Source organism: Erinaceus europaeus, chromosome 5 (genome assembly GCF_950295315.1).
Source record: "Erinaceus europaeus chromosome 5, mEriEur2.1, whole genome shotgun sequence".
Classification (NCBI taxonomy): Eukaryota; Metazoa; Chordata; class Mammalia; order Eulipotyphla; family Erinaceidae; genus Erinaceus; species Erinaceus europaeus.
In genome coordinates, this window is record NC_080166.1 from 41,178,078 (window position 1) to 41,199,911 (window position 21,834).

At 40.1% G+C, this 21,834-nt stretch overlaps 1 protein-coding gene across 4 annotated transcripts in view; it reads right to left on the reverse strand.

Annotated features, from left to right (window-relative positions):
* Positions 1-2,290: 2,290 nt before the first annotated feature.
* The window catches only part of LOC103120788 (general transcription factor IIH subunit 2), a 50,566-nt gene continuing 31,022 nt past the window's right edge, over positions 2,291-21,834 (reverse strand). For all 4 annotated transcript variants that reach the window (XM_060191252.1, XM_060191251.1, XM_060191254.1 and 1 more), the window contains 8 exons: positions 21,362-21,452; positions 20,877-20,964; positions 19,960-20,067; positions 16,486-16,549; positions 13,615-13,718; positions 12,547-12,649; positions 5,579-5,618; positions 2,291-2,921 (listed from right to left, as the gene is read on the reverse strand). In XM_060191252.1, the coding sequence (XP_060047235.1) occupies positions 2,802-2,921; positions 5,579-5,618; positions 12,547-12,649; positions 13,615-13,718; positions 16,486-16,549; positions 19,960-20,067; positions 20,877-20,964; positions 21,362-21,452 (718 nt within the window). In that variant the 3' untranslated portion in view covers positions 2,291-2,801. The remainder of the gene's footprint in view (positions 2,922-5,578; positions 5,619-12,546; positions 12,650-13,614; positions 13,719-16,485; positions 16,550-19,959; positions 20,068-20,876; positions 20,965-21,361; positions 21,453-21,834) is intronic.

Here is a 21,834-nt window from a genome sequence, read left to right on the forward strand (position 1 = left end):
ATGTAGTATGCAGGCCAGTGAAATAGCTCACTTCCACTGCTAACTGCCTGATGACCTGCTGGCAGCCGACTGTTCCTGTTTTAACTTCTTCTGAATGAACTGGTGCCAACTGTGGTCATGGTAATCTTGTGAAGTGAATGTTTAAAACTTTTTCTTGGGGCCAGGTGGTGGCACACCTGGCTAAGCACATGTATTACAGTGTGCAAGGACCTAGGTTTGAGTCCCCAGTCCCCACCTGCATGGGGAAAGCTTTGCAAGTAGTGAAGCAGTGCCTGCAGGTGTCTCTCTGTTTCTCTCCCTTCCTCTCGATTTCTGACTGTCTCTATCCAATCAATAAATAAAGACTAAAATTAAAAAAAAAACTTTTTCTTAAAACAAAACAAACCTTTTTCTTTTCTATTCTTTTTTCTATTTTATTTGAAAGGACAGAGAGGGAAAGAGAAAAGGGAGAAAGAAAGCTGCAGATCTGCTTCGCCACTTGTGAAGCATCCCTCCTGCAGGTAGGGAGCAGAAGCTCAAAGCCAGGTCCTTACACAAGGTAATTTGTGCACTTCTTGGAAGGCTATTTTAGTAATGATGCCATACACAACTCTTACAGATGCCACCTTTATCAGCTAAGCCATAGGCTGACCATTTAGAAGGTTGTAAATTAATGAAGATGAAAGACTTCCTGGTTTTTTCTTTCCTTTTTAAATTTTTTTTAAATATTCTTTATTTATGAGAAAGACAGGAGGAGAGAGAAAGAACCAGGCATCACTCTGGCACATGTGCTGCCGGGGATCGAACTCAGGACCTCATGCTTGAGAATCCAAAGCTTTATCACTGTGCCAACTCCCAGACCATTACTTTTTTTTAATATCTATTTTCCATTTTGTTGCCCTTGTTTTTTATTGTAGTTGTTATTGATGTCACTGTTGTTAGATAGGACAGAGAGAAATGGAGAGAGGAGGGGAAGACAGAGAGGGAGAGAGAAAGATAGACACCTGCAGACCTGCTTCACCACTTGGGAAGTGACTCCCCTGCAGGTGGGGAGCCTGAGGCTCGAACCGGGATCCTTACTCCGGTCTTTGCGCTCTGTACCACATGCGCTTAACCCGCTGCGCTACCACCTGACTTCTTTCTTTTTAAATATTTATTTATTTTCCCTTTTGTTGCCCTTGTTGTTTTATTGTAGTTGTTATTGATGTCGTCGTCGAGGACAGAGGGAAATGGAGAGAAAGGAGAGGAAGACAAGAAAGGGGGAGAGAAAGAAAGATAGACACCTGCAGACCTGCTTCACCACTTGTGAAGTGATTCCTTTTTTTTGGCCTTTTCTGAATGTGAATGAATTTCTTAGTTTTTTAAAAAAATTTAATTTTTAAATGTTTTTTAAAATTTTTTTGTATTTGTTATTGGATAGAGACAAAGAGAAATTGAGAGAGAAGGGGGAGATAGAGAGGAAGAGACAGAGACACCTGCAGACCTGCTTCACCGCCTGTGAAGCGACTCCCCTGCAGGTGGGGAGCGGGGGGCTTGAACCGGGATCCTAACCGGTCCTTGTGCTTTGCCACATGCGCTTAACCCGCTGCGCTACCACCCGACTCCCTTTATTATTTTTTTTAACCAGAGAACTGCTCAGATCTGGTTTATGGTGGTGTGGGGGGTGAACTTGGGGTGTTCTAGCCTCAGGCATGAGAGTCTCTTTGCATAACGATTATGCTATCTACCCCGACCCTAAACCTTTTTAAAGGTATTTATTGGGAGTCGGGCAGTAGCACAGCATGTTAAGCGCAGGTGGCACAAAGCGCAAGGGTCGGAGTAAGGATCCTGGTTCGAGCCCCTTGCTCTCCACCTCACAAGCGGTGAAGCAGGTCTGCAGATGTCTATCTTTCTCTCCCCCTATCTTCCCTTCCTCTCTCCTTTTCTTTCTGTCCTATCCAACAACAATACAACAAGGGCAACAAAAGGGAATAAATAAATAAATAAATAAAAGAAAACATTAAAAATATTTATTTTTAATTTACTAACGTATTCATTTGATAGCTGAGAGGGGAAAAAAGAGAGAGAGGAGCAGAGAAAGACACGTGTAGCATTGCTTCAGCACTTGTGAAGCTTCCCCCCGCAGATGGGAACTTGAACGATGGTGCTTTGTTCATTGGTAATGTGTGTGCTCAATCAGGTCCGCCACCAACCAGCCCCTGTTTAAATTTGGAAAAGACTCCTATTTGATCACAGTCAGAAATAACTTTGGATGCATCATTTTGTAATATTCTAATCGTTTTTTTTAAATATCCTTTTTCTTTTTAAATTTATTTATTTATTTATTATTGGATAGAGACAGAGAAAAGTTGAAAGGGGGAGATAAGGAGGGAGAGAGACACCTGCAGCACTGCTTCACCACTTGTGAGGTTTCCTCCCTTTAGGTGGGGACCAGGGGCTTAAACCTGAGTTCTTTTGCAGTGTAAAGTGAGCAATTAACCAGTTGCGCCACCACCTGGCCCCTATCTTGTAATCAACACCATTTGATCATTGCAGGTAAATGAAATGTAATAAGAATAGCAACTTTGAAAGCATTTTAACTCAAAATAACAGAACACAAAAATTAAGTGAATTAAGTAATACTGAGTTCCAGGCATTCTGGTGACAGGACACAAAAACTTTAAAATGTCATAAAAATGTTTTCTTAAAAAAAGTTTCTTAAATCAGGTTGTCCTTTCAAATTGTTCCTCATATTAACTGGAGTCTCTTCTGGAAAAAAAAAATCATTGTATTTTCAGTTGCAAAGTTTTTAAAAAACATCTGATGTGTATTATATGCTGGAATCAAACACTTGAAGGAGTTGGAATAGTATGAATACATCCAGGGCAGCAGTGGAGAGAGTCATGAACGAAAACATCACAGTCCACACAGAAAACATTTTGACACACACTGCAAACATAGACCTGTAATGAAGAAAAGTAAAATTTAAAAGTAAATTCTGATTGTTAAGTACAGCATAACTAGCAGACATTCAAGTTGCTTTGCATTTTATTTTTATTTTATTTCACTTTAATTTTTGGTGGTTGCCAGTGCCTCAAGTATATTTAGTCCATTGCTCCCAAGCCAAGTTCTCCATTCTTTTTTATGTCAGGTATATAAAGACAGAGATGGGGGGGAGGGACACAAGAGAGGGATAGAAAGAGAGAGGAGAAAAGATCACAGCCACTCTCATGTGGTGCTGGGCTGAATTTCTGTCAGTCAAAAGACATCAATAAATGGAATAATCATTCATCAATTAGCAGAAACTATTTTTTATGTGCTTGGGCACAGTGAGTCTTAGTTAAAACACAATCAGTCTGCAACAAAGATTAACTTTTCCAGGAGTTGGGCGGTAGTGCAGCGGGTAAAGCGCACATGTCGCAAAGCGCAAGGACCAGCATAAGGATCCCGGTTCCAACCCCCCTCCTTCCCACCTGCAGGGGAGTCATTTCACAAGTGGTGAAGCAAGTCTTCAGGTGTCTGTCTTTCTCTCCCCGTCTGTCTCCCCCTCCTCTCTCCATTTCTCTCTGACCTATCCAACAACAACGACATCAATAACAATAAAAAACCAAGGGCAACAAAAGGGAAAATAAATATTAAAAAATCATATATATATATATATATATATATATATATATATAGAGAGAGAGAGAGAGAGAGAGAGAGAGAGAGAGGGAGAGAGATTAGCTTTTCCAATATAAATTCCCCTTTGGGAAATTTGCTATGCCACATGGTATCACACATGCTTAAGGCCCTGGGTTTGTTTCTGGGAGCTGCATTAACAAACAAGTCAAACAATGACAGAGCCCAGGAAGTGACTCAGCAGCAGAGTGATGACCCTGCACTGTTGTGACCCCAACAGGAGTTTGGGTCAATTAGCATATGAGGCAGAGCAGACAGACAAGGAAAGTACGAAATCAAGGACTTGCAGCAGCTCACTCTCTTGCCTGGATTACCCTCGTCATGACATTCTCCATTTGGTGTGGCTCCGGATTGACCCTGGTCTTGTCACATGGTGATTTTGGGTAACTTTGTTTCAGACTTGGGACTTTTGCCTATTTTCCTAGCTAGACTTCTCTCCTCACATGTAAATTTCCTCTCCTCACATGTAAAAATCTCCTCACATGATTTTATGACTAAAGCTCACTTTTGCTTATTTTGCAGTACCTATATATTTGCCCTGCACCCCTGTATATAGCCTTAAAATAAAAAAAAAATTTTTTTGCATTATCTTGAACCTGGGTCCCTGACCACTGTAACATGTGCACTCAACCAGGTGTGCCACCACCCAGCCCCTAAGCCTTGAATTGTTTAAACCTGTTCCCAGCATCCCACAGTCAATCCTTTACATGTCACTGTCAAAGCCCCTTTTAAGTTGAAGTTTCAACACTGCGTGTGTGAGTCCATAGGTATAATTTCTGATACTACATGGGGACAAAGTCAAAACATAAGAAGAAGGGGGCAGGGTGATGGCACACCTGGTTGAGCACACATATTACAGTGCACAAGGACCTGGGTTTGAGCCCCCAGTCCCCACCTGCAGGGGGAAAGCTTTGCAAGTGGTGAAGCAGGGCTGCAGGTGTCTCTCTCCCTCTCTATCTCCCCTCCCCTCTCGATTTCTGGCTGTCTCTACCCAATAAATAAAGATAATAATAAATTTATAAAAAAAAATAAGAACTAGCACCACAGTTAAACAGAGCTGAGCAGTGCTGGGGGGTGGGGGGGGCTGGGAGGGGACGGACAAATAAATATAAGCTATGACAGAGCGTGTGAAGTAAATTGTAGAGGAAAAAACTTTTTAAAAATATTTATTTATTCCCTTTTGTTGCCCCTGTTATTTTATTGTTGTTGTCATCATTGTTGGATAGGACAAAGAGAAATGGAGAGAGGAGGGGAAGACAGAGAGGGGGAGAGAAAGATAGACACCTGCAGACCTGCTTCACTGCTTGTGAAGCGACTCCCCTGCAGGTGGGGAGCCAGGGGCCTGAACCGGGACCCTTAACGCCGGTCCTTGTGCTTTGCGAGGCCACCTGTGCTTAACCTGCTGTGCTACAGCCAGACTCCCGAGGAAAAAACTTTTAATACTTCCAAAGTAAAATTGTTTACATTGTAAACTAAAGGCAGTTTTAATTACTAAAATACTTTTGTAGCAAAACAGAAATGCAGAATCACAAAGTAATTGCATTAAATCTCGTTTATTTTATTCCTGCCTACAATTACCAGTCTACTCTTCAATAGCCCATTTGACAGCTTGTTATGACACCATATCCTATTCATTCATTCTTTTTTTTTTTTTAGGGAGGTCACGTTTTTAAATTTTTTTAAATTATTATCTTTATTTATTTATTGAATAGAGACAGCCAGAAGTCAAGAGAAAGGGGCAGACAGAGAGGGAAAGAGACAGAGAGACACCTACAGCCCTGCTTCACCACTTGCAAAGCTTTCCCCCTGCAGGTGGGGAGCAGGGGCTTGAACCTGGGTCCTTGACCATTGTAACATGTGTGCTCAACCAGGTGCACCACCACCCGGCCCCCTATTATTTCTTTATAGTGCTTAATATTTAGAAAGCATAAGAACTTACATGTTGATCTTTCAACTCCCCCTGACATCCATAGCAAAATCTGAAAAAGAAAATTTGATGTTTTGCTTAGAATTCACTCATTAGTATAATTCAATACTACCTCAAGTAACATCCTTCAACAAGTAAGTATCCTTATACATGACTTCCTCCTCTTCTCCCTCACCAAAGCACCACTCAGCTCTGGCTTATGGTGATGCAGGGGATTTGACCCAGAAGATGAAAGTCATTTTGCATAACACTTTTACTGTCTCCCTCACTCTACACATGAATTTCAGGAGAAAGAATTAAGATTACTATCAATTGTGGTCTTGGAGGTGGCACAGTAGATAAAGGCTTAGACTTGAAAGAATGAGGTCCTGAGTTTGATACCTAGCATTATCATGCCAGAGTTAGGCTCTAGTTCTCTCTCCTCTCATACAAATAATAAATAAACCTTTTAAAAAATATCATTAATTGGGAGTCTGGCGGCAGCGCAGCGGGTTAAGCGCAGCGGGTTAAGCGCACATGGCGCAAAGCGCAAGGACTGGAATAAGGAGGCTCTTCACCTGTAGGGGAGTTGCTTCACAAGCGGTGAAGCAGGTCTACAGGTGTCTATCTTTCTCTCCCCCTCTCTGTCTTCCTCTCCTCTCTCCATTTCTCTCTGTCCTATCCAACAACGACAACATCAATAACAATAACAACTACAACAGTAAAACATCGAAGGCAACAAAAGGGAATAAAAAAATAAATATTAAGAAAAGAAAGAAAAAAAAAGTGAAGCCTTCTTGAAATTAAAAAAAAAAAATCATTAATTGTGGTCCGGGAGGTGGCACAATGATAAAGCTTTGGACTCTCAAGCAGGAGGTCCTGAGTTCGATCCACCACAGCACATGTGCCAGAGTGATAGCTGGTTCTTTCTCTCTCCTCCTATCTTTCTCATTAATAAATAAATGAAATCTTAAAAAAAAAAATCATTAATTGAAGAAAACCCCCACAGTATACCCCAAGGTCCCCTAACAGCCTAAAGTTCTACTTAAACTTAAAAAAAAATTTTTTGGGGGGGTCTGGCGGTAGTGCAGCAGGTTAAGCGCACATGGCACAAAGCGCAAGGACCGGCGGAAGGATACCAGTATGAGACCCAGCTCCCCACCTGCAGGGGAGTCGCTTCACAGGAGGAGAAGCAGGTCTGCAGGTGTCTATCTTTCTCTCCCCCTCTCTGTCTTTCCCTCCTCTCTCCATTTCTCTCTGTCCTGGCCAACAACAACGACATCAACAACAACGAAACAAGGGCAACAAAAGGAAAAATAAATAATAATAAAAAAATTAAAAAAAAATTTTTTTCAGGAGTCGGGCGGTAGCAGCGGGTTAAGCGCACGTGGCGCAAAGCGCAAGGACCGGCGTAAGAATACTGGTTCAAGTCCCCGGCTCCCCACCTGTAGGGGAGTCGCTTCACAGGCGGTGAAGCAGGTCTGCAGGTGTCTTTCTCTCCCCCTGTCTTCCCCTCCTCTCTCCGTCCTATCTAACAACGACGGAATCAATAACAACAACAATGCAAAAACAATAAAGGCAACAAAGGGGAAAATAAAATATAAAAACGTTAAAAAAATTATTTTCATCAAGGTTAAATGTGCATGTTCTCTCAAGTGAGATTCTGGGAGGAAACTAATTCCTACATAAAATTGTTTGAGTGCCTTTTTCAGTTTTTTTTTTTTTTTTTTTAATATTTAGTCCCTTTTGTTGCCCTTGTTGTTGTTGGGTAGGACAGAAAGAAATGGAGAGAGGAGGGGACGACAGAGATGGGGAGAGAAAGATACCTGCAGACCTGCTTCACCGCTTGTGAAGTGACTCCCCTGCAGGTGAGGAGCCAGGGGCTGGAACTGGAATCCTTACCCGGGTCATTGCACTTTGTCTTTTTCAGTTTTTTGATATCTGATACAATTATAGACAGGAAAGAACTTACTGCTATTTTTGAATACCTAAGAGCTTAATTTTCAAGGACTTGATTAAATAGTTAAAAATTCTCAGTATTTCCTATGAAAACAATAGTGGTTCCCTTCACATACATACCACTTCATTCTAAAACTTTAAATCTTTTTTTTTTTTTTTTTTTTGCATCCAAGGTTATCACTGGGGCTCAGTGCCTGCACTACAAATCAACTGCTCTTGGATGCCATTTTTTCCATTTTGTTGCCCTTGTTGTTGCATTTGTTGTAGTTTTTATTATTGTTGTCATACCTGTTGTTGGCTAGGACACAGAGAAATCGAGAGAGAAGGGGAAAACAGAGAGAAGGAGAGAAAGACACCTGCAGACCTGCTTCACTGCTTGCGAGGCAACCCCCTGCAGGTGGGGACCTCGGGGCTCGAACCAGGATACTTACTCTGGTCCTTTTGCTTTGCGCCATGTGCACTTAACCCGCTGTGCTACTGCCCAGCTCCCATTCCAAAACTTTTAATTTTCTCTCTTTAAATTTTTTTAAATTGTTTATTTTACTATTGGACAGAGCCAGAGAGAAACTGAGAGGGGAGAGGGAGAGAGACAGAAAGACAGTTGCAGCACTGTTAGTGTAGAGAAATTAATGGCAACTGCTGCTTGTACCAGGCTCCTTTAAGCCACACATGAATCCTACATCTAAGCCCCTCATCCTGCTGGTGTTTGTAAAAGCCCTGGCAGATTTAAAGCCAGCTTCTGGTGTTTGTAAAAGTCCTGACAACTTTAAACCTTTATGACCTCTGCCCATCTTTTAGTCCTTGTATGCATAGTGTGAATCATTATTTTGTCAACTCTGTTTTCTAGCATCCCAGGTGTCTTGTCTTTTGTTCAGATTCTTGGTTTTACACCTGTAGGTGTAAACTTGTGTCCTTGCACACCGTAATCTATGCACTTAACTAGGTGCGCCACTGCCTGACTCCAGAAAATTTCATTCTCTTTCAACCTTCTGGGAATTTTTCTTTTCTTTTTTTTTTTTAAAGATTTTATTTATTTATGAGAAAGATAGGAGGAGAGAGAAAGAACCAGACATCACTCTGGCACAGGTGCTGCCGGGGATCAAACTCGGGACCTCATGCTTGAGAGTCCAAAGCTTTATACACTGCACACCTCCTGGACCACGGGAAATTTTCAATTCTAGGTAACTAAACCATTATTTTGGAAAGAACAATATACAATAATTGATGTTTAGATAATATATAAACATATTCAGCTGAGCCATGTAATGCAGAATTTACTCTCCTCAAAACACTTTTCCTGACTAGTTATTTAGCAACTTGCAGCCTGCCTCTAAGTAGTCTAAATAGCCTCTTGATTTGCTCAACTACCTCAGGAATTGCTTAGTTTCTATCTTCTTGCTAACATCTCGCCTGGAGCACTGTGTCCTTCTCTCAACTGAATTGATTTCCATAGCTGACACACAAATATGTCACTATGGGACCTTCTCTTACCATCATCCCAGGGGTTTCATTAGTCACTATTTGTGCTGTCCAGCCGCAGGACAGGGTGATACATGAACTCTAAAGATTACTCAGAAACGAACTATGTGTCTGACTGAGACCCTAAAGGGGTCTCCACTGAACATGTACCCCTAAAGGAGGGGGACGGACAATGGAGCACCCTCTTATATGGGTCTTTTACAGCAAGTTTTACAATACACCAAGAATTTTAGGTTACAAAGGAGTTGATTCAGCAGGAAACAGGTCAAACAGTGGGGTGCATGAGTAAACAGCTTTAGGATACAGGAGTCAGTAACTGAATCTTAAATATTCTAGAACTTGTATCAGCATCTAAAAAACTTTCTCAGTAAGTTACTCATTCTCCACATCCGTATCAGAGTCAATCTAATTCAGGTGCCACTGCATGCTAGATGCCCTTGCACGATGACTCTTATGTATGAGAAGCCTGCAGATAACTTTACTGGGAACAGAGTCCTTCAAGGTTCTAGGTTAGGTATCAAGTATATACTAAATCTGAAGTCATCAAATATCTAGTTCAAGTGTTCTTCTACAACTACTGAACTACATAAATACGTAAATTCTTTTTTTTTTTGCCTCCAGGGTTATTGCTGGGGCTCAGTACCTGCACCTTGAACCCATTGCTCCTGGAGGCCATTTCCCCCTTTTGTTGCCATTGTTGTGTTTATTATTGTTATTGTTGATGTCGTTCATTGTTGGATAGGACAGAGAGAAATGGAGAGAGGAGGGGAAGACAGAGAGGGGGAGAGAAAGGTAGACACCTACAGATCTGCTTCACCGCCTGTAAAGCGACTCCCCTGCAGGTGGGGAGCTGGGGGCTTGAACCAGGATCCTTACACCGGTCCTTGTGCTTTGTGCCACATGCGCTTAACCCACTGCGCCACCGCCCGACCACCCAATACGTAAATTCTTAACCCGCTGCGCTACCGCCCAATTCCCTTTCATTCATTTTCTCGCTCAGTTTCTTTGAATTATTTTTCACAGTTTTCCCCAAAAAGTCCTCTTTTGAGATTTTGTAAATCTGAAAATATCTTTATTCTAATAGCATTTAATTGGTAGCTTGAGTGTGTTTAGGTTGGTAATAATTCCCATCCCCTAAGCGCAGGTGGCGCAAAGCCCAAGGACCAGCGTAAAGATCCCGGTTCGAGCCCCTGGCTCCTGATCTGCAGGTGAGTCGCTTCACAGGCAGTGAAGCAGGTCTGCAGGTGTCTATCTTTTTCTTCCCCTCTCTGTCTTTCCCTCCTCTCTCCATTTCTCTTTGTCCTATCCAACAACGACGACAGCAATAACACAACAACAATAACTACACAATAAAACAAAGACAACAAAAGGGAATAAATAAAAATAAATATTAAAAAAAAATTCCCATCCCTGAAATTTGAAGAATGTTGCTCTTTATCACATCCACTGTTGATGCTAAGAAGCCAAGCAATTTAAATTTCAGATTCTTGGTACATGACATAATTTTTCATGTCCAGAAATATTTAAGATTAATATTTTGCTGTATATTCTGAAATATCACAATGACATACTCTCTTCCTTTGATAATTAGTCATTTGACAACCCCTTTCAGTCTAGAAAGTTCTGTCCTTCCATAGTAGAAAACTTTCTTGAACTATTTCTTTTCTACTCTTTATTTGATCTTTATTTTTAATGTTATTCCAATATTTAACTTTCAAGATCAGTTTTTTTTTTTTTTTTTTTTTTTAATCTCCAGGATTATTGCTGGGGCTCAGTGCCTGCACCATGAACCCACTGCTCCTAGAGGCCATTTTTCCCCCTTTTGTTGCCCTTATTGTTGTAGCCTTGTTGTGGTTATTATTGTTATTGTTGATGTCGTTCGTTGTTGGATAGGACAGAGAGAAATGGAGAGAGGAGGGGAAGACAGAGAGGGGGAAACAAAGATAGATACCTGCAGACCTGCCTCACGGCCCTGAAGTGACTCCCCTGCAGGTGGGGAGCCAGGGGCTCGAACTGGGATCCCTACTCCGGTCCTTGCCTTTTGCACCACGTGCGCTTAACTTGCTGAGCCACCGCCCGACCCCCTCAGATCTTTTTAAAAAATATTTAATTCATTTATTTATTTATTTCCTTTTTGTCGCCCTTGCTGTTGTTGTAGTTATTATTGTTATTGATGTAGTCGTTGTTGGACAGGACGGGATCGAGAGAAATGAAGAGAAGAGAAGAAGACAGAGAGGGGGAGAGAAAGACACCTGTAGACCTGCTTCACTGCTTGTGAAGCGGCTCCCCTACAGGTGGGGAGCTGGGGGCTAGATCCAGGATCCTTATGGCGGTCCTTGCATTTTGTGCCACGTGCGCTTAACCCGCTGAGCTACTGCCCAACTCCCTCAAGATTAGTTCTATCCTTTTGAAACACAGAAATCGGGGGTCAGGCGGTAGCGCAGTGGGTTAAGCGCACGTGGTGCAAAGCGCAAAGATTAGAGTAGGGATACCGGTTACAGCCCAGGCTCCCCACCTGCAGGGGAGTCGCTTCACAGGCGGTGAAGCAGGTCTGCAGGTGTCTTTCTCTCCCCTTGTCTTCCCCTCCTCCATTTCTCTCTCTGCCCTACCCAACAACGACGACATCAATAACAACAATAATAACTAGAACAATAAAACAATAAGGGCAACAAAAGGAAAAAAAAACTCTAGCTACTCCCCCCCCCAAAGCACAGAAATTAGAAAATGATATAAATGAGGGCTTTTTGCCTTTTTGAAGAGCTCATGTACCAGCATATCACTACTCTTGCTATTCATAGTTAGGTTTAAGTGAATTGATAGAAATCCAGTTTTTTAAAAAATATTTATTTATTCCCTTCTGTTGCTCTTCAAAAATAAAACAAGGCCAACAAAAGGGAATAAATAAATAAATGTTTTAAAAAAGCAAATTATTTCAGTCACAACCAGGGGATTCTATATCTCATTTCCCACAATTAGGAGTAACTGTGCTGAGGGTTCAAGTGGCAGTGAATTTGGCTGAGTACACACATTACCATGCACAAGGGCCCAGGTTCAAGCCCTTGGTCCCCACCTGTAAGGGAAAGTTTCATGAGTGGTGAAGCACTGCTGCAGATGTCTCTCTTTCTCTCTCCCTCTCTAACTACCCTTGCCCTCTGCACTTCTCTCTGTCCTATAAATATAAGAAAAATAAAATAGAACAAAAAATTTTTTAAAACTTTCTTTTTAGATTTTATACTTTAAAAAAATCTTTATTTACTGGATAGAGACAGAAATCAAGAGGGAGGGCGTGATAGAAGGGAAAGAGACAGAGAGACACCTGCAGCCCTGCTTCACCACTCGTAAAGCTCTCCCCCTTCAGGTAGGGACCGGGCGCTCCAACCCGGGTCATTGTGCAGTGTAATACATGCGCTCAACCAGGTGTGTCACCACCCAGCCCCCAGAACAAAATTTTTTTAAAAAGGAGTAACTATGCCTGTTAATATGATTGTTTTTAAGTGTAGTAACAATATATATGAATCTGACTTTTGCAGTTATAACAAATATAAATTAATCAAAACTCATACCTTTCTCCATTATGTTCTTCTAGGGGAATTTCTTGAAAAGCATCCAAGGGAAATAAATGATGATAAGATCGTGCCAAGTGGGGAGCAGATACTAAAGTAAGACCTAACACAAAGCAGAAAGACATGCTTAATAGTCTAAAACTCATAGAGACAGTGACTGAAATGGAAAGAATAAAACTTATTTAAGCTGGAGAGTCAGGCGGTAACTCAGGTGGCGCAAAGCGCAAGGACTGCTGTTAAGGATCCCGGTTCAAGCCCCGGGCTCCCCACCTGCAGGGGAGTCGCTTCACAGGCGGTGAAGCAGGTCTGCAAGTGTCTATCTTTCTCTCCCCTTCTCTGTCTTCCCCTCCTTTCTCCATTTCGCTCTGTCCTATCCAACAATGACGACATCAATAACAAAAACAATAATAACTACAACAATAAAACAACAAGGGCAAAAACAAAGGGAAATGAATAAATAAATATTTTAAAAAATTAATTAAGCTAAATATTTTCAGGATTTTCTGTTTTTGTTGTTTTAGAACTGCAGGTATTAACATCTTCAGTTTATCCGTGGCAATTCCAGAATGGAATCTTAGTTCCATCTCTGTGTGATCTTTCTTGATCTATTTGCTTACTTATAAGTGAAATAAAATATATAATAATATACATTTATTCCTTAGGTATATTTATTCCTTAGGTATATTTGTTTGTCTGTTCAGCTATGGTTTATGGTGGTACAAGGACTGAACCTAGGACTTGGGAGCCTCAGCCTCTTTGCATAGCAATTATGCAATCTACCCCCTGCCCATGTGTATTTATTTTATAAAGATATGCACTTCAAAAGTAGATTTATTACATCACTTTAAAAGAACATACCCCCCTTTTTTATAAAGGAAATCAGTAAACTTTTCTAGAATGTCATATTTATTCTTAGAAATGACATACTTGATGAGAAAAGTAATGTTTTCCTTCTCACAGAATAAATCCAGAAACACACACAGGCCTCAATATTTATATTAATTTTAATAGATTATGGGAAAAAATTTTAAGACTAATTTATTAGATAGTGAACAGCTGGCTTCTTACCACAGACTTTACATTCAACAGGAAGCTCACAGTACTTTGCTCGACACTGTGGACAGAAGTAACCTCCTAAAGTAAGTCCTGGCTCAGTATTGCTATCCAAATGCCTGTAGAAGAGAAATTAATTTCAAAAAATGCTATATAAAGATGTGAACAGTGGACAATAGCATAGAGAAATAGCATAATGGTTATGCAAAAGACTCTCATTCCTAAAGCTCTGAGGTCTCGGGTTCAATCCCCAGCACCACCATAAGCCAGAGCTGAGCAATGCTCTTGATCAGTCTCTCTCTCTCTCTAAAATAAAGATAAATAAAAAATATTATTATTATTATTTAAAGATCTTATTTATTTATGAGAAAGATAGGAGGAGAGAGAAAGAACCAGACATCACTATGGCACATGTGCTGCCGGGGATCGAACTTGGGACCTCATGCTTGAGAGTCCAAAGCTTTACCACTGTGCCACCTCCTGGACCACAAAACATTATTATTTTTTTTGTAATTTAAAAAACAGGGCCAGGTGGTGGTGCACCTGGTTGAGCACACATACATAAGGACCTGGGTTCAAGCTGCTGGCCCCCACCTGCAGGGGGAAAGCTTTGCAAGTGGTGAAGTAGTGCTGCAGGTATGTCTCTGTCTCTTTCCCTCTCTATCTCCCTCTTCCTCTTAATTTATGGCTATCTCTATCCAATAAATAAGTGATGATAATAAAAAATTTTAAAAATAAAGATGTGAATGGTTAAGGTCTACTTGACATCTAAGCGATTAGTTTATAATTAATTACTTTATTGGGGACAGGGAAGTAGCTCAGTAGTAGAGTACTTGATTGTAGATTTGAGCTCCTAAATTCTATTCCCAGTACTGCATGAGAACAACAAAGAAAAAAACAAATCAGAACTCTATGGAATGTGGAGCAGTGCTTTGTGCTGTATGTCTCTTTCTCATTAATAAAACAGTAACTTGGGAGTTGGGCGGTAGCACAGTGGGTTAAGCGCACGTGGTGCAAAGTGCAAGGACTAAGGATCTCAGTTTGAGCCCCCAGCTCTCCACCTGCAGGGGAGTCTCTTCACAGGCGTCTCTCTGTCTCTCTTCCTCTCTATCTCCCCCTCCTCCTTTTCTCTCTGTCCTATCCAACAACAACGACATCAAGAACTACAACAATAAAAAACAACAAGGGAAACAAAAGGGAATAAATAAATATTTAAAAAAACAATAGCTTTCCTAAACTTAATTTTATCTCCTAATTATGTAAAATGTAAAGCCCCCAAATTAAAGCAAGGTATATTAAGAGATGTCTAGAGTCTTGCTCTATATATTGCCTCGGTAAAATTTTTATTTTTTAATTTACATTATTATTTAAATTTTTTTTATTACCTTTATTTTTTGGATAGAGATAGCCAGAAATCGAGAGGGATGGGGGAAGACAGAAAGGGAAAGAGACAAAGAGACACCCGCAGCACTGCTTCACCACTCACAAAGCTTTCCCCCTTGCAGGTGGGGACCAGGGGCTTGATCCTAGGTCCTTTTATCTTTTCTTTTTTTTAATATACTTTATTTATTTATTCCCTTTTGTTGCCCTTGTTGTTTTATTGTTGTAGTTATTATTTATTGTTGTTGTTATTGATGTTGTCGTTGTTGGATAGGACAGAGAGAAATGGAGAGGAGGGGAAGACAGAGAGGGGGAGAGAAAGACAGACACCTACAGACCTGCTTCACTGCCTGTGAAGCAATTCCCCTGCAGGCGGGGAGCCAGGGGCTCGAACTGGAATCCTTAGACCAGTCCTTGTGTTTTGCACCACGTGCGCTTAACCCGATGTGCTACTGCCGTACTCCCAATCCTGGGTCCTTGAGCATTGTAATATGTGCACTCAATCAGCTGTGCCACCACCCAGCCCCTATTTACATTATTATTAACATAAATAAGTATGTATACCCAATTACTTCTCCAGGACTTCACACTCTGGGATGACTTTTTCAGAGAGAGAGGAAGAGACACCAGAGCACCAAAGCTCCCCCCATTTGGTAATAGAGCTCTAAGCTGGGTCATAAGCCTGGCAAGATAGCTGTCCTACAAGGTGACTATTTCATCACTCTACACTTTTCTTATGGTTTAACTTAGTAAATTAATTTGAACGTTACATAATTTATAGGAGTCTAAAGAGCTAGTGTTCATGCCTTTTTATAGAAGGTAGTCAGAAATCAAGAAGGAAGAGGGAGATAGAGAAGAACAGAGAGGGGGAGAGAGACAGAGAGAAAGAGAGAGATATCTCAGCACCGCTAACCATAGTGAAGCTTTCCCCTTGGAGGGATTGGGGGCTTGAACCTGGGTCCTTGTACACCATAAACATGTGCCTTTGACCAGGTGCACCAGCCCCATTATTACACTTTTTAAAAACATATATATATATTATTTATATTATATTATTATTTAAATAATTTATTTATTCATGAGAAAGGTAGGCAGATAGAGAAAGAACCAGACATTACTCTGGTACATGTGCTACCGGGGATTGAACTCAGGACCTCATGGTTGAGAATCCAATACTTTATCCACTCCACCACCTCCTGGATCACTACATTATTGAGAGAGAGATACAAAAAGACTAAAGCATTGCTCAGCTCTGATTTATAGTGGTGCTGTTGACTGACCCTGGGACTTCAGAGCCTCAGGCATGAAAGTCTTTGGCATAACCATTATGCTATCTCCCCAGCCCCATTATTATACTTTTAAGCTCACATTTTTATTGGGTTGTCACACATTTTTTCATAGAAAAACACATCATGACTTTTTCCAAAGCCCAATAATTTTTAGCTTATAGAAAGGAATTAAAAATATAAGAAAGTCATCATTGACAGCTTTAAAGTCTTTACTTACGCCATGCTGAAAGAAGGCTTTGCATCTTGATCAGACAGAGAAGCAATGGTGTGCTGAGGAAAGCCTTTATAGAAGAACATCAAGGTATTACTTTCTTTTGTCAAGCAAACAAGAGAAAGATCTGAGAATTTTAAAATGTTCCTACCATAGAGTTCACAAAGTTGAAAAAAAAAAATCTTTCCTGTCTTTTTAATATGTTTATGGAATGTTCTAACTCACAGTAATTTCAGGCAACAAGAAATGGTGAGAAGTCCAACGATACACACACCTATATTTTATGTTCATATATATATATATATATATATATATATATATTTTAAGATTTTATTTATTTAATAATAAGAAAGAAGGAGATAGAGAAAGAACCAGACATCACTCTGGTACATGTGCTGCCAAGGACTGAACTTGGGACTTCATGCTTTTGAGTCCAATGCTTTATCCACTGCACCACCTCTTGAACCATCATATCTATATTTTCTAATAACAAAGTTTCCCCCCCAGCAGGCGAGGATCAGAGGCATGAACCTGGGCATTAACCTGCACATTATAACATGTGTGCTCAACCAGCTGTGCCACTACCCAGCCCCCCCCCCCAACAACACACTACTTTTTAATAAGAATGTGTTTATAACTTCTAATAGTTTCCTGATGCAATGGAGTCCATTTCCATTTTATATAATATACTGATATGATTAAAACTTTGGACTGTCCAAAGCTATGTACTTTGTTTTCTGTTTCTCTCTTTAAATTCTGAAAATGAACCCAAGAAAAGCAAAATCCACCAAAAAGAGAGAGTTGTCATTATATAAAATTTTTAAATCTATGTATCAAAATAAATGAGGATTGGAGTAGATAGCATAATGGTTATGCAAATAGAATCTTCACATCTGACGCTATGAGGTCCCAGGTTCAATCCCCCATACCACCATAAGGCAGAGCTGAAGACTGCTCTGGAAAAGAAAAAAGAAAGGAGGAGAAGAAGAAGAAACTCAAAACAAATGAGAGATAGTAAAGACAAATGACCAACTGAGAAAACAGTATTGTCAGAATAGGTTGATATTCTTTACGGACTTAAACAAATCAATTTGTACTTGCAGTTGTAATTTGTTTGTTTATTTATTTATTTATTTAAAATAAAAATTTTTTTTATTATTTTAGAGAGAGACACACAAAGAGAGAAACACCAGAGCACTGCTCAGCTCTGGTTTGTGGTGGTGCGGGAGATTGAACCTGGGATCTGGAAGCCTCAGGCATGACAATCTGTTTGCATAACCATTATACTGTCTCCTCCGCCCATAATTTATTTTTTATTTATTTGTACTAGAGCACTGCTCAGCTCTGGTTTATGATTTTTCTAGGGATTGAACATGGGAACTTTGGTGTCTTAGGCATGAAAGTCTTTTTGCATAACCATTATGCTATCTTCTCATTCCTTAACAAACTGACTTGAGGAACAAACTATTTTAAGTTTTAATGAAAACTTTATCATGGGTAAGTTTTGCTGGTGGTGTAGTCCAGTGGTAAAGCACATGCTTAGATTTCTCTAATCAAGTAAAAGAGTTGGGGACTAGGAACACACATCAGTAAATCAGTAAAGACAGGTCATGACTTATAATTTACTAGATAGAGACAAAGAGAAATCAAGAGGGAAGGAGGAGATAGATAGAGGCAGAAAGAAAGAGACATCTGCAGCACTACTTCACCACTTGTGAAGCTTTCCCCCTGAAGGTGGGGACTGGGGGCTTGAACCTGGGTCCTTGTGCATTATAACATGTGTTGCATGTACTTGACTGTTATATTAAGTATTATGTGTTTTGTCTGTATTAATTCAATCTTTATAACACAAAAAACTTAATATATACTAATATAAATTTACCTATTCATTTGTTTTTAAATATTTGTTTATTTAACATGAAGGGAGGAGAGGGAGGGAGAGATAGAACACCAGAGTATCAATATGGCATATTTGGTGACAAGTATTTAACTTAGAACCAAAGGGATTCAAGCCATGACCCCACTACTGGACCACCTCCCTGCCCAGCCCCAAATTTTCTTTTCTTTCTTTTTTCTCCCTTTTCTTTTCTTTGATAAGAGAGTGAGAGACAGAAACAGAAAGGGAGAGAGAGAGACACTTGCAGCACTGCTCCACTGCTTATGAAGGTTCTTCCCTACAGGTAGGAACTGGGAGGCTGAACCTGGGTCCTCATGCACGGTAATGTGTGTGCTCTACTGCGTGTGCCATCACCTAGTCCTGTGAAAAATTCTTAAACACTAAAATGGTAACATGTGCACAGCCTGAGAAGTGGTACAGTGTGTTGAGTACAGGACTTATTAGCAGAAGGTCTTTAATTCAATTCCCAGCATAACATATAGCAGGGAGGCACTCTACGTCTCTTAATAATACATATGAAACAAAAAACCAAAAAAACGATAACGATACCATGTGCAAATGAAAACAGAAGGTATACCCAGAGTGGGCTGGGCAGTAGCACTGTGGCTTAAGCTCACATGGGAAAGTGGAAGGACCCACTCAAAGACCAGACCGGCACAAGGATCCCAGTTTGAGCCCCCAGCTCCCTACCTGCAAGGGGGGGGGGTCGCTTCACGGACAGTGAAGCAGGTCTGCAGGTGTCTATCCTTCTCTCCCCATCTCTATCTTGATTTATCTCTATCCTATCCAGCAACAATAGCAATTGCAACATTAACGACAAGGGCAACAAAATGGGAAAAATGGCCTCCCGGAGCAGTAGATTGGTAGTGCAGGCACCAAGCCCCAGGGATAACCCGAGGCAAAAGGGAAGAAAGAAAGAAAGAAAGAAAGAAAGAAAGAAAGAAAGAAAGAAAGAAAGAAAGAAAGAAAGGAAGGAAGGAAGGAAGAAAGAAAGAAAGAAGGAAGGAAAGAAATAGAGGGAGGGAGGGAGGAAGAAGGAAGGAAGAAAGAAAGAAGGAAAGAAAGAAAGAAAAGAAGAAAGAAAGAAAAGAAGGAAGAAAGGAAGAAAGAAAACCTAGAGTCAAAAATATGTACTTTTGGGAATTCAGGTGGTAGTACACTAGGTTAAGCGTGCAACTCTGGTTTGAGCCCCTGGATCCCCACTGCATGGGGGGTCGCTTCAAAAATGGTGAAGGAGGTCTGCAGGTGTCTTTCTCTCCTCTCTCTATTTCTCCCTCCCCTTTCAATTTCTCTCTATTCTATCCAATAAAATGAAAATTAAAAAATGGCCACCAGGAGCCGAGGATTAGTAGTACAGGTACTGTACCCCACTGATAACACTGGAGGGGAAGTGTGTATGTGTGTGTGTGTGTGTGTGTGTGTGTGTGTGTGGTCTTGGTTCACTCCTTACACCACATGGGAGCAGGTTGCTCAGTGTCAGCATACATGCATGCACAAGCACAAGACCTTTAGTTCACTGATTAGCACCACATAAAATTTATCTAGTTTTTAAATATCTCTTTAAAAACAAAATAAATACTTACCCATACGAATAAGTGAACATTCAGAACTTGAGCTTGCAGGAGGAGGACTAACATGATGTGTCAACAATTCTTTGTAGTGGCTTTCATCTAAAATAACATGGTAGGTACCTAACAAGAAGAAGATAAAAGAAAAACATAAGAATGAACTGTAATTGCTATGTAGTTCTGTATAACTTTACCATGATAGATCATACAACTCCAAAATAAATATTTAAGCTAAATTATCTCTTTTAAAACATATCTAAATAGCTTCTCTAAATTGGATTATCAAAGAATAACTATAAAATCAAGTTGTAAGACCCTTACAAAGTATTATATATAGTAGGATTTTTTCAAGATTTAGTGTTTCCTCTAAATACTGAAAGAAAATTCTTGGTGTTTTGACATAATTAAAAACAAAATTATTATCTTTATTTATTGGACAGAGATAGCCAGAGATCGAGAGGGGTGGGGGGGACTGAGAGGGAGAGAGACAGAGAGACACCTGCAGAACTACTTCACCACTTGTGAAGCATTCCCCCTGCAGGTGGGGACCAGGGACTCAAACCTGGGTCCTTGCACATTGTAATGTGTGCGCTTAACCAGGTGCACCACAGCCTGGCCCCAATTTTTTTTTTTTTCTCTAACCAGTGTACTTTTCATCCCCGGTTATTGGTTGTATCAGATACTGAACACAGGACTTCATTCGTACAAATCCCATGTAGTACCACTGCACTAGTTCACTGACCCTTGAGATGCTGCCTTATAAAATCAGTGATATTAACAAGGGCAACAAAAGGGGATAAATAAATATTTTTTAAAAATCAATGATGTACTTGACCAGGGAGATAGCACAGAAGATATATCTTAGTTTAAGTAACAAATTGTTATTTCTTACTTAAAAATATGAATAAATATTGAATATTCTAGATATATACCACCAGTTTCACGAGCAAGTACAGTGCAAACCCGAACTTCTGCAGACAGTCCAATAACAGACACTCTGATTTTAGCTGCCTTGAGAGTCTTCATAGAAATCCAAGTAAAAGGTGTGTTTTGAGGGAAATAAAAAAATAAATTTAACTATTAGTATGTTTGAAAAATAGGGTGCTTTAAAAAAATAGCAGTAAAATCATTATATGATTCTCTTTGGAGTTTTAACTTTAGTTTTGATTATAAAAAGATTATTGGCTAGGGGTCAGACAGTGGCGCAACTAGTTAAGCACACATATTACAGTGTGCAAAGACGCAGGTTCAAGCCCCTGGTCCCCACATGTAGGGGGAATGCTTCACGAGTGGTGAAGCAGATCTGTAGGTGTTTCTCTGTTTCTTTCCCTTTCTATCTCCCCTTCCCCTCTAAATTTCTGTCTCTATCCAATAATAAAAATTAATTATTTAAAATAAAATAAATTTTTGGTTATACCTTGATTAGATCATAGATATTAGATGGATCACAAGTGGTGAGACTGCTAAAGATGATCAGAACTTCTCTACTTGTATGCCCAGGCATGTGTCTACAAAGTAGATACATAAAATACACTCCAATTAGATATAACAAATTACACTAATGAAAAATTTACCCAGAAAGAATAGTATACAAATTCTTAACACATTTAGAGAATAGAATACCACATTAGTTTCAGCACTGCATAAGAACGAATTCTAAGTATATTCTTAAGCTCTTAATTATTTTTTATAGTTTTTCCCCTTTATTGTTTAACCCCACCCCCAAGCTTCAGTATTACTTTAATGAGGGAATGCTGGTGTACAGGATTGTTGTCACGAGGGTAAATTTCCACAATTCTCCAAGATAGGTGCCAGTAAATGAATTTTTTTTCTTCTAAAATTAGCTACATACTTTGAAATAGATTATTTTACTCATTCATAAATAAATAT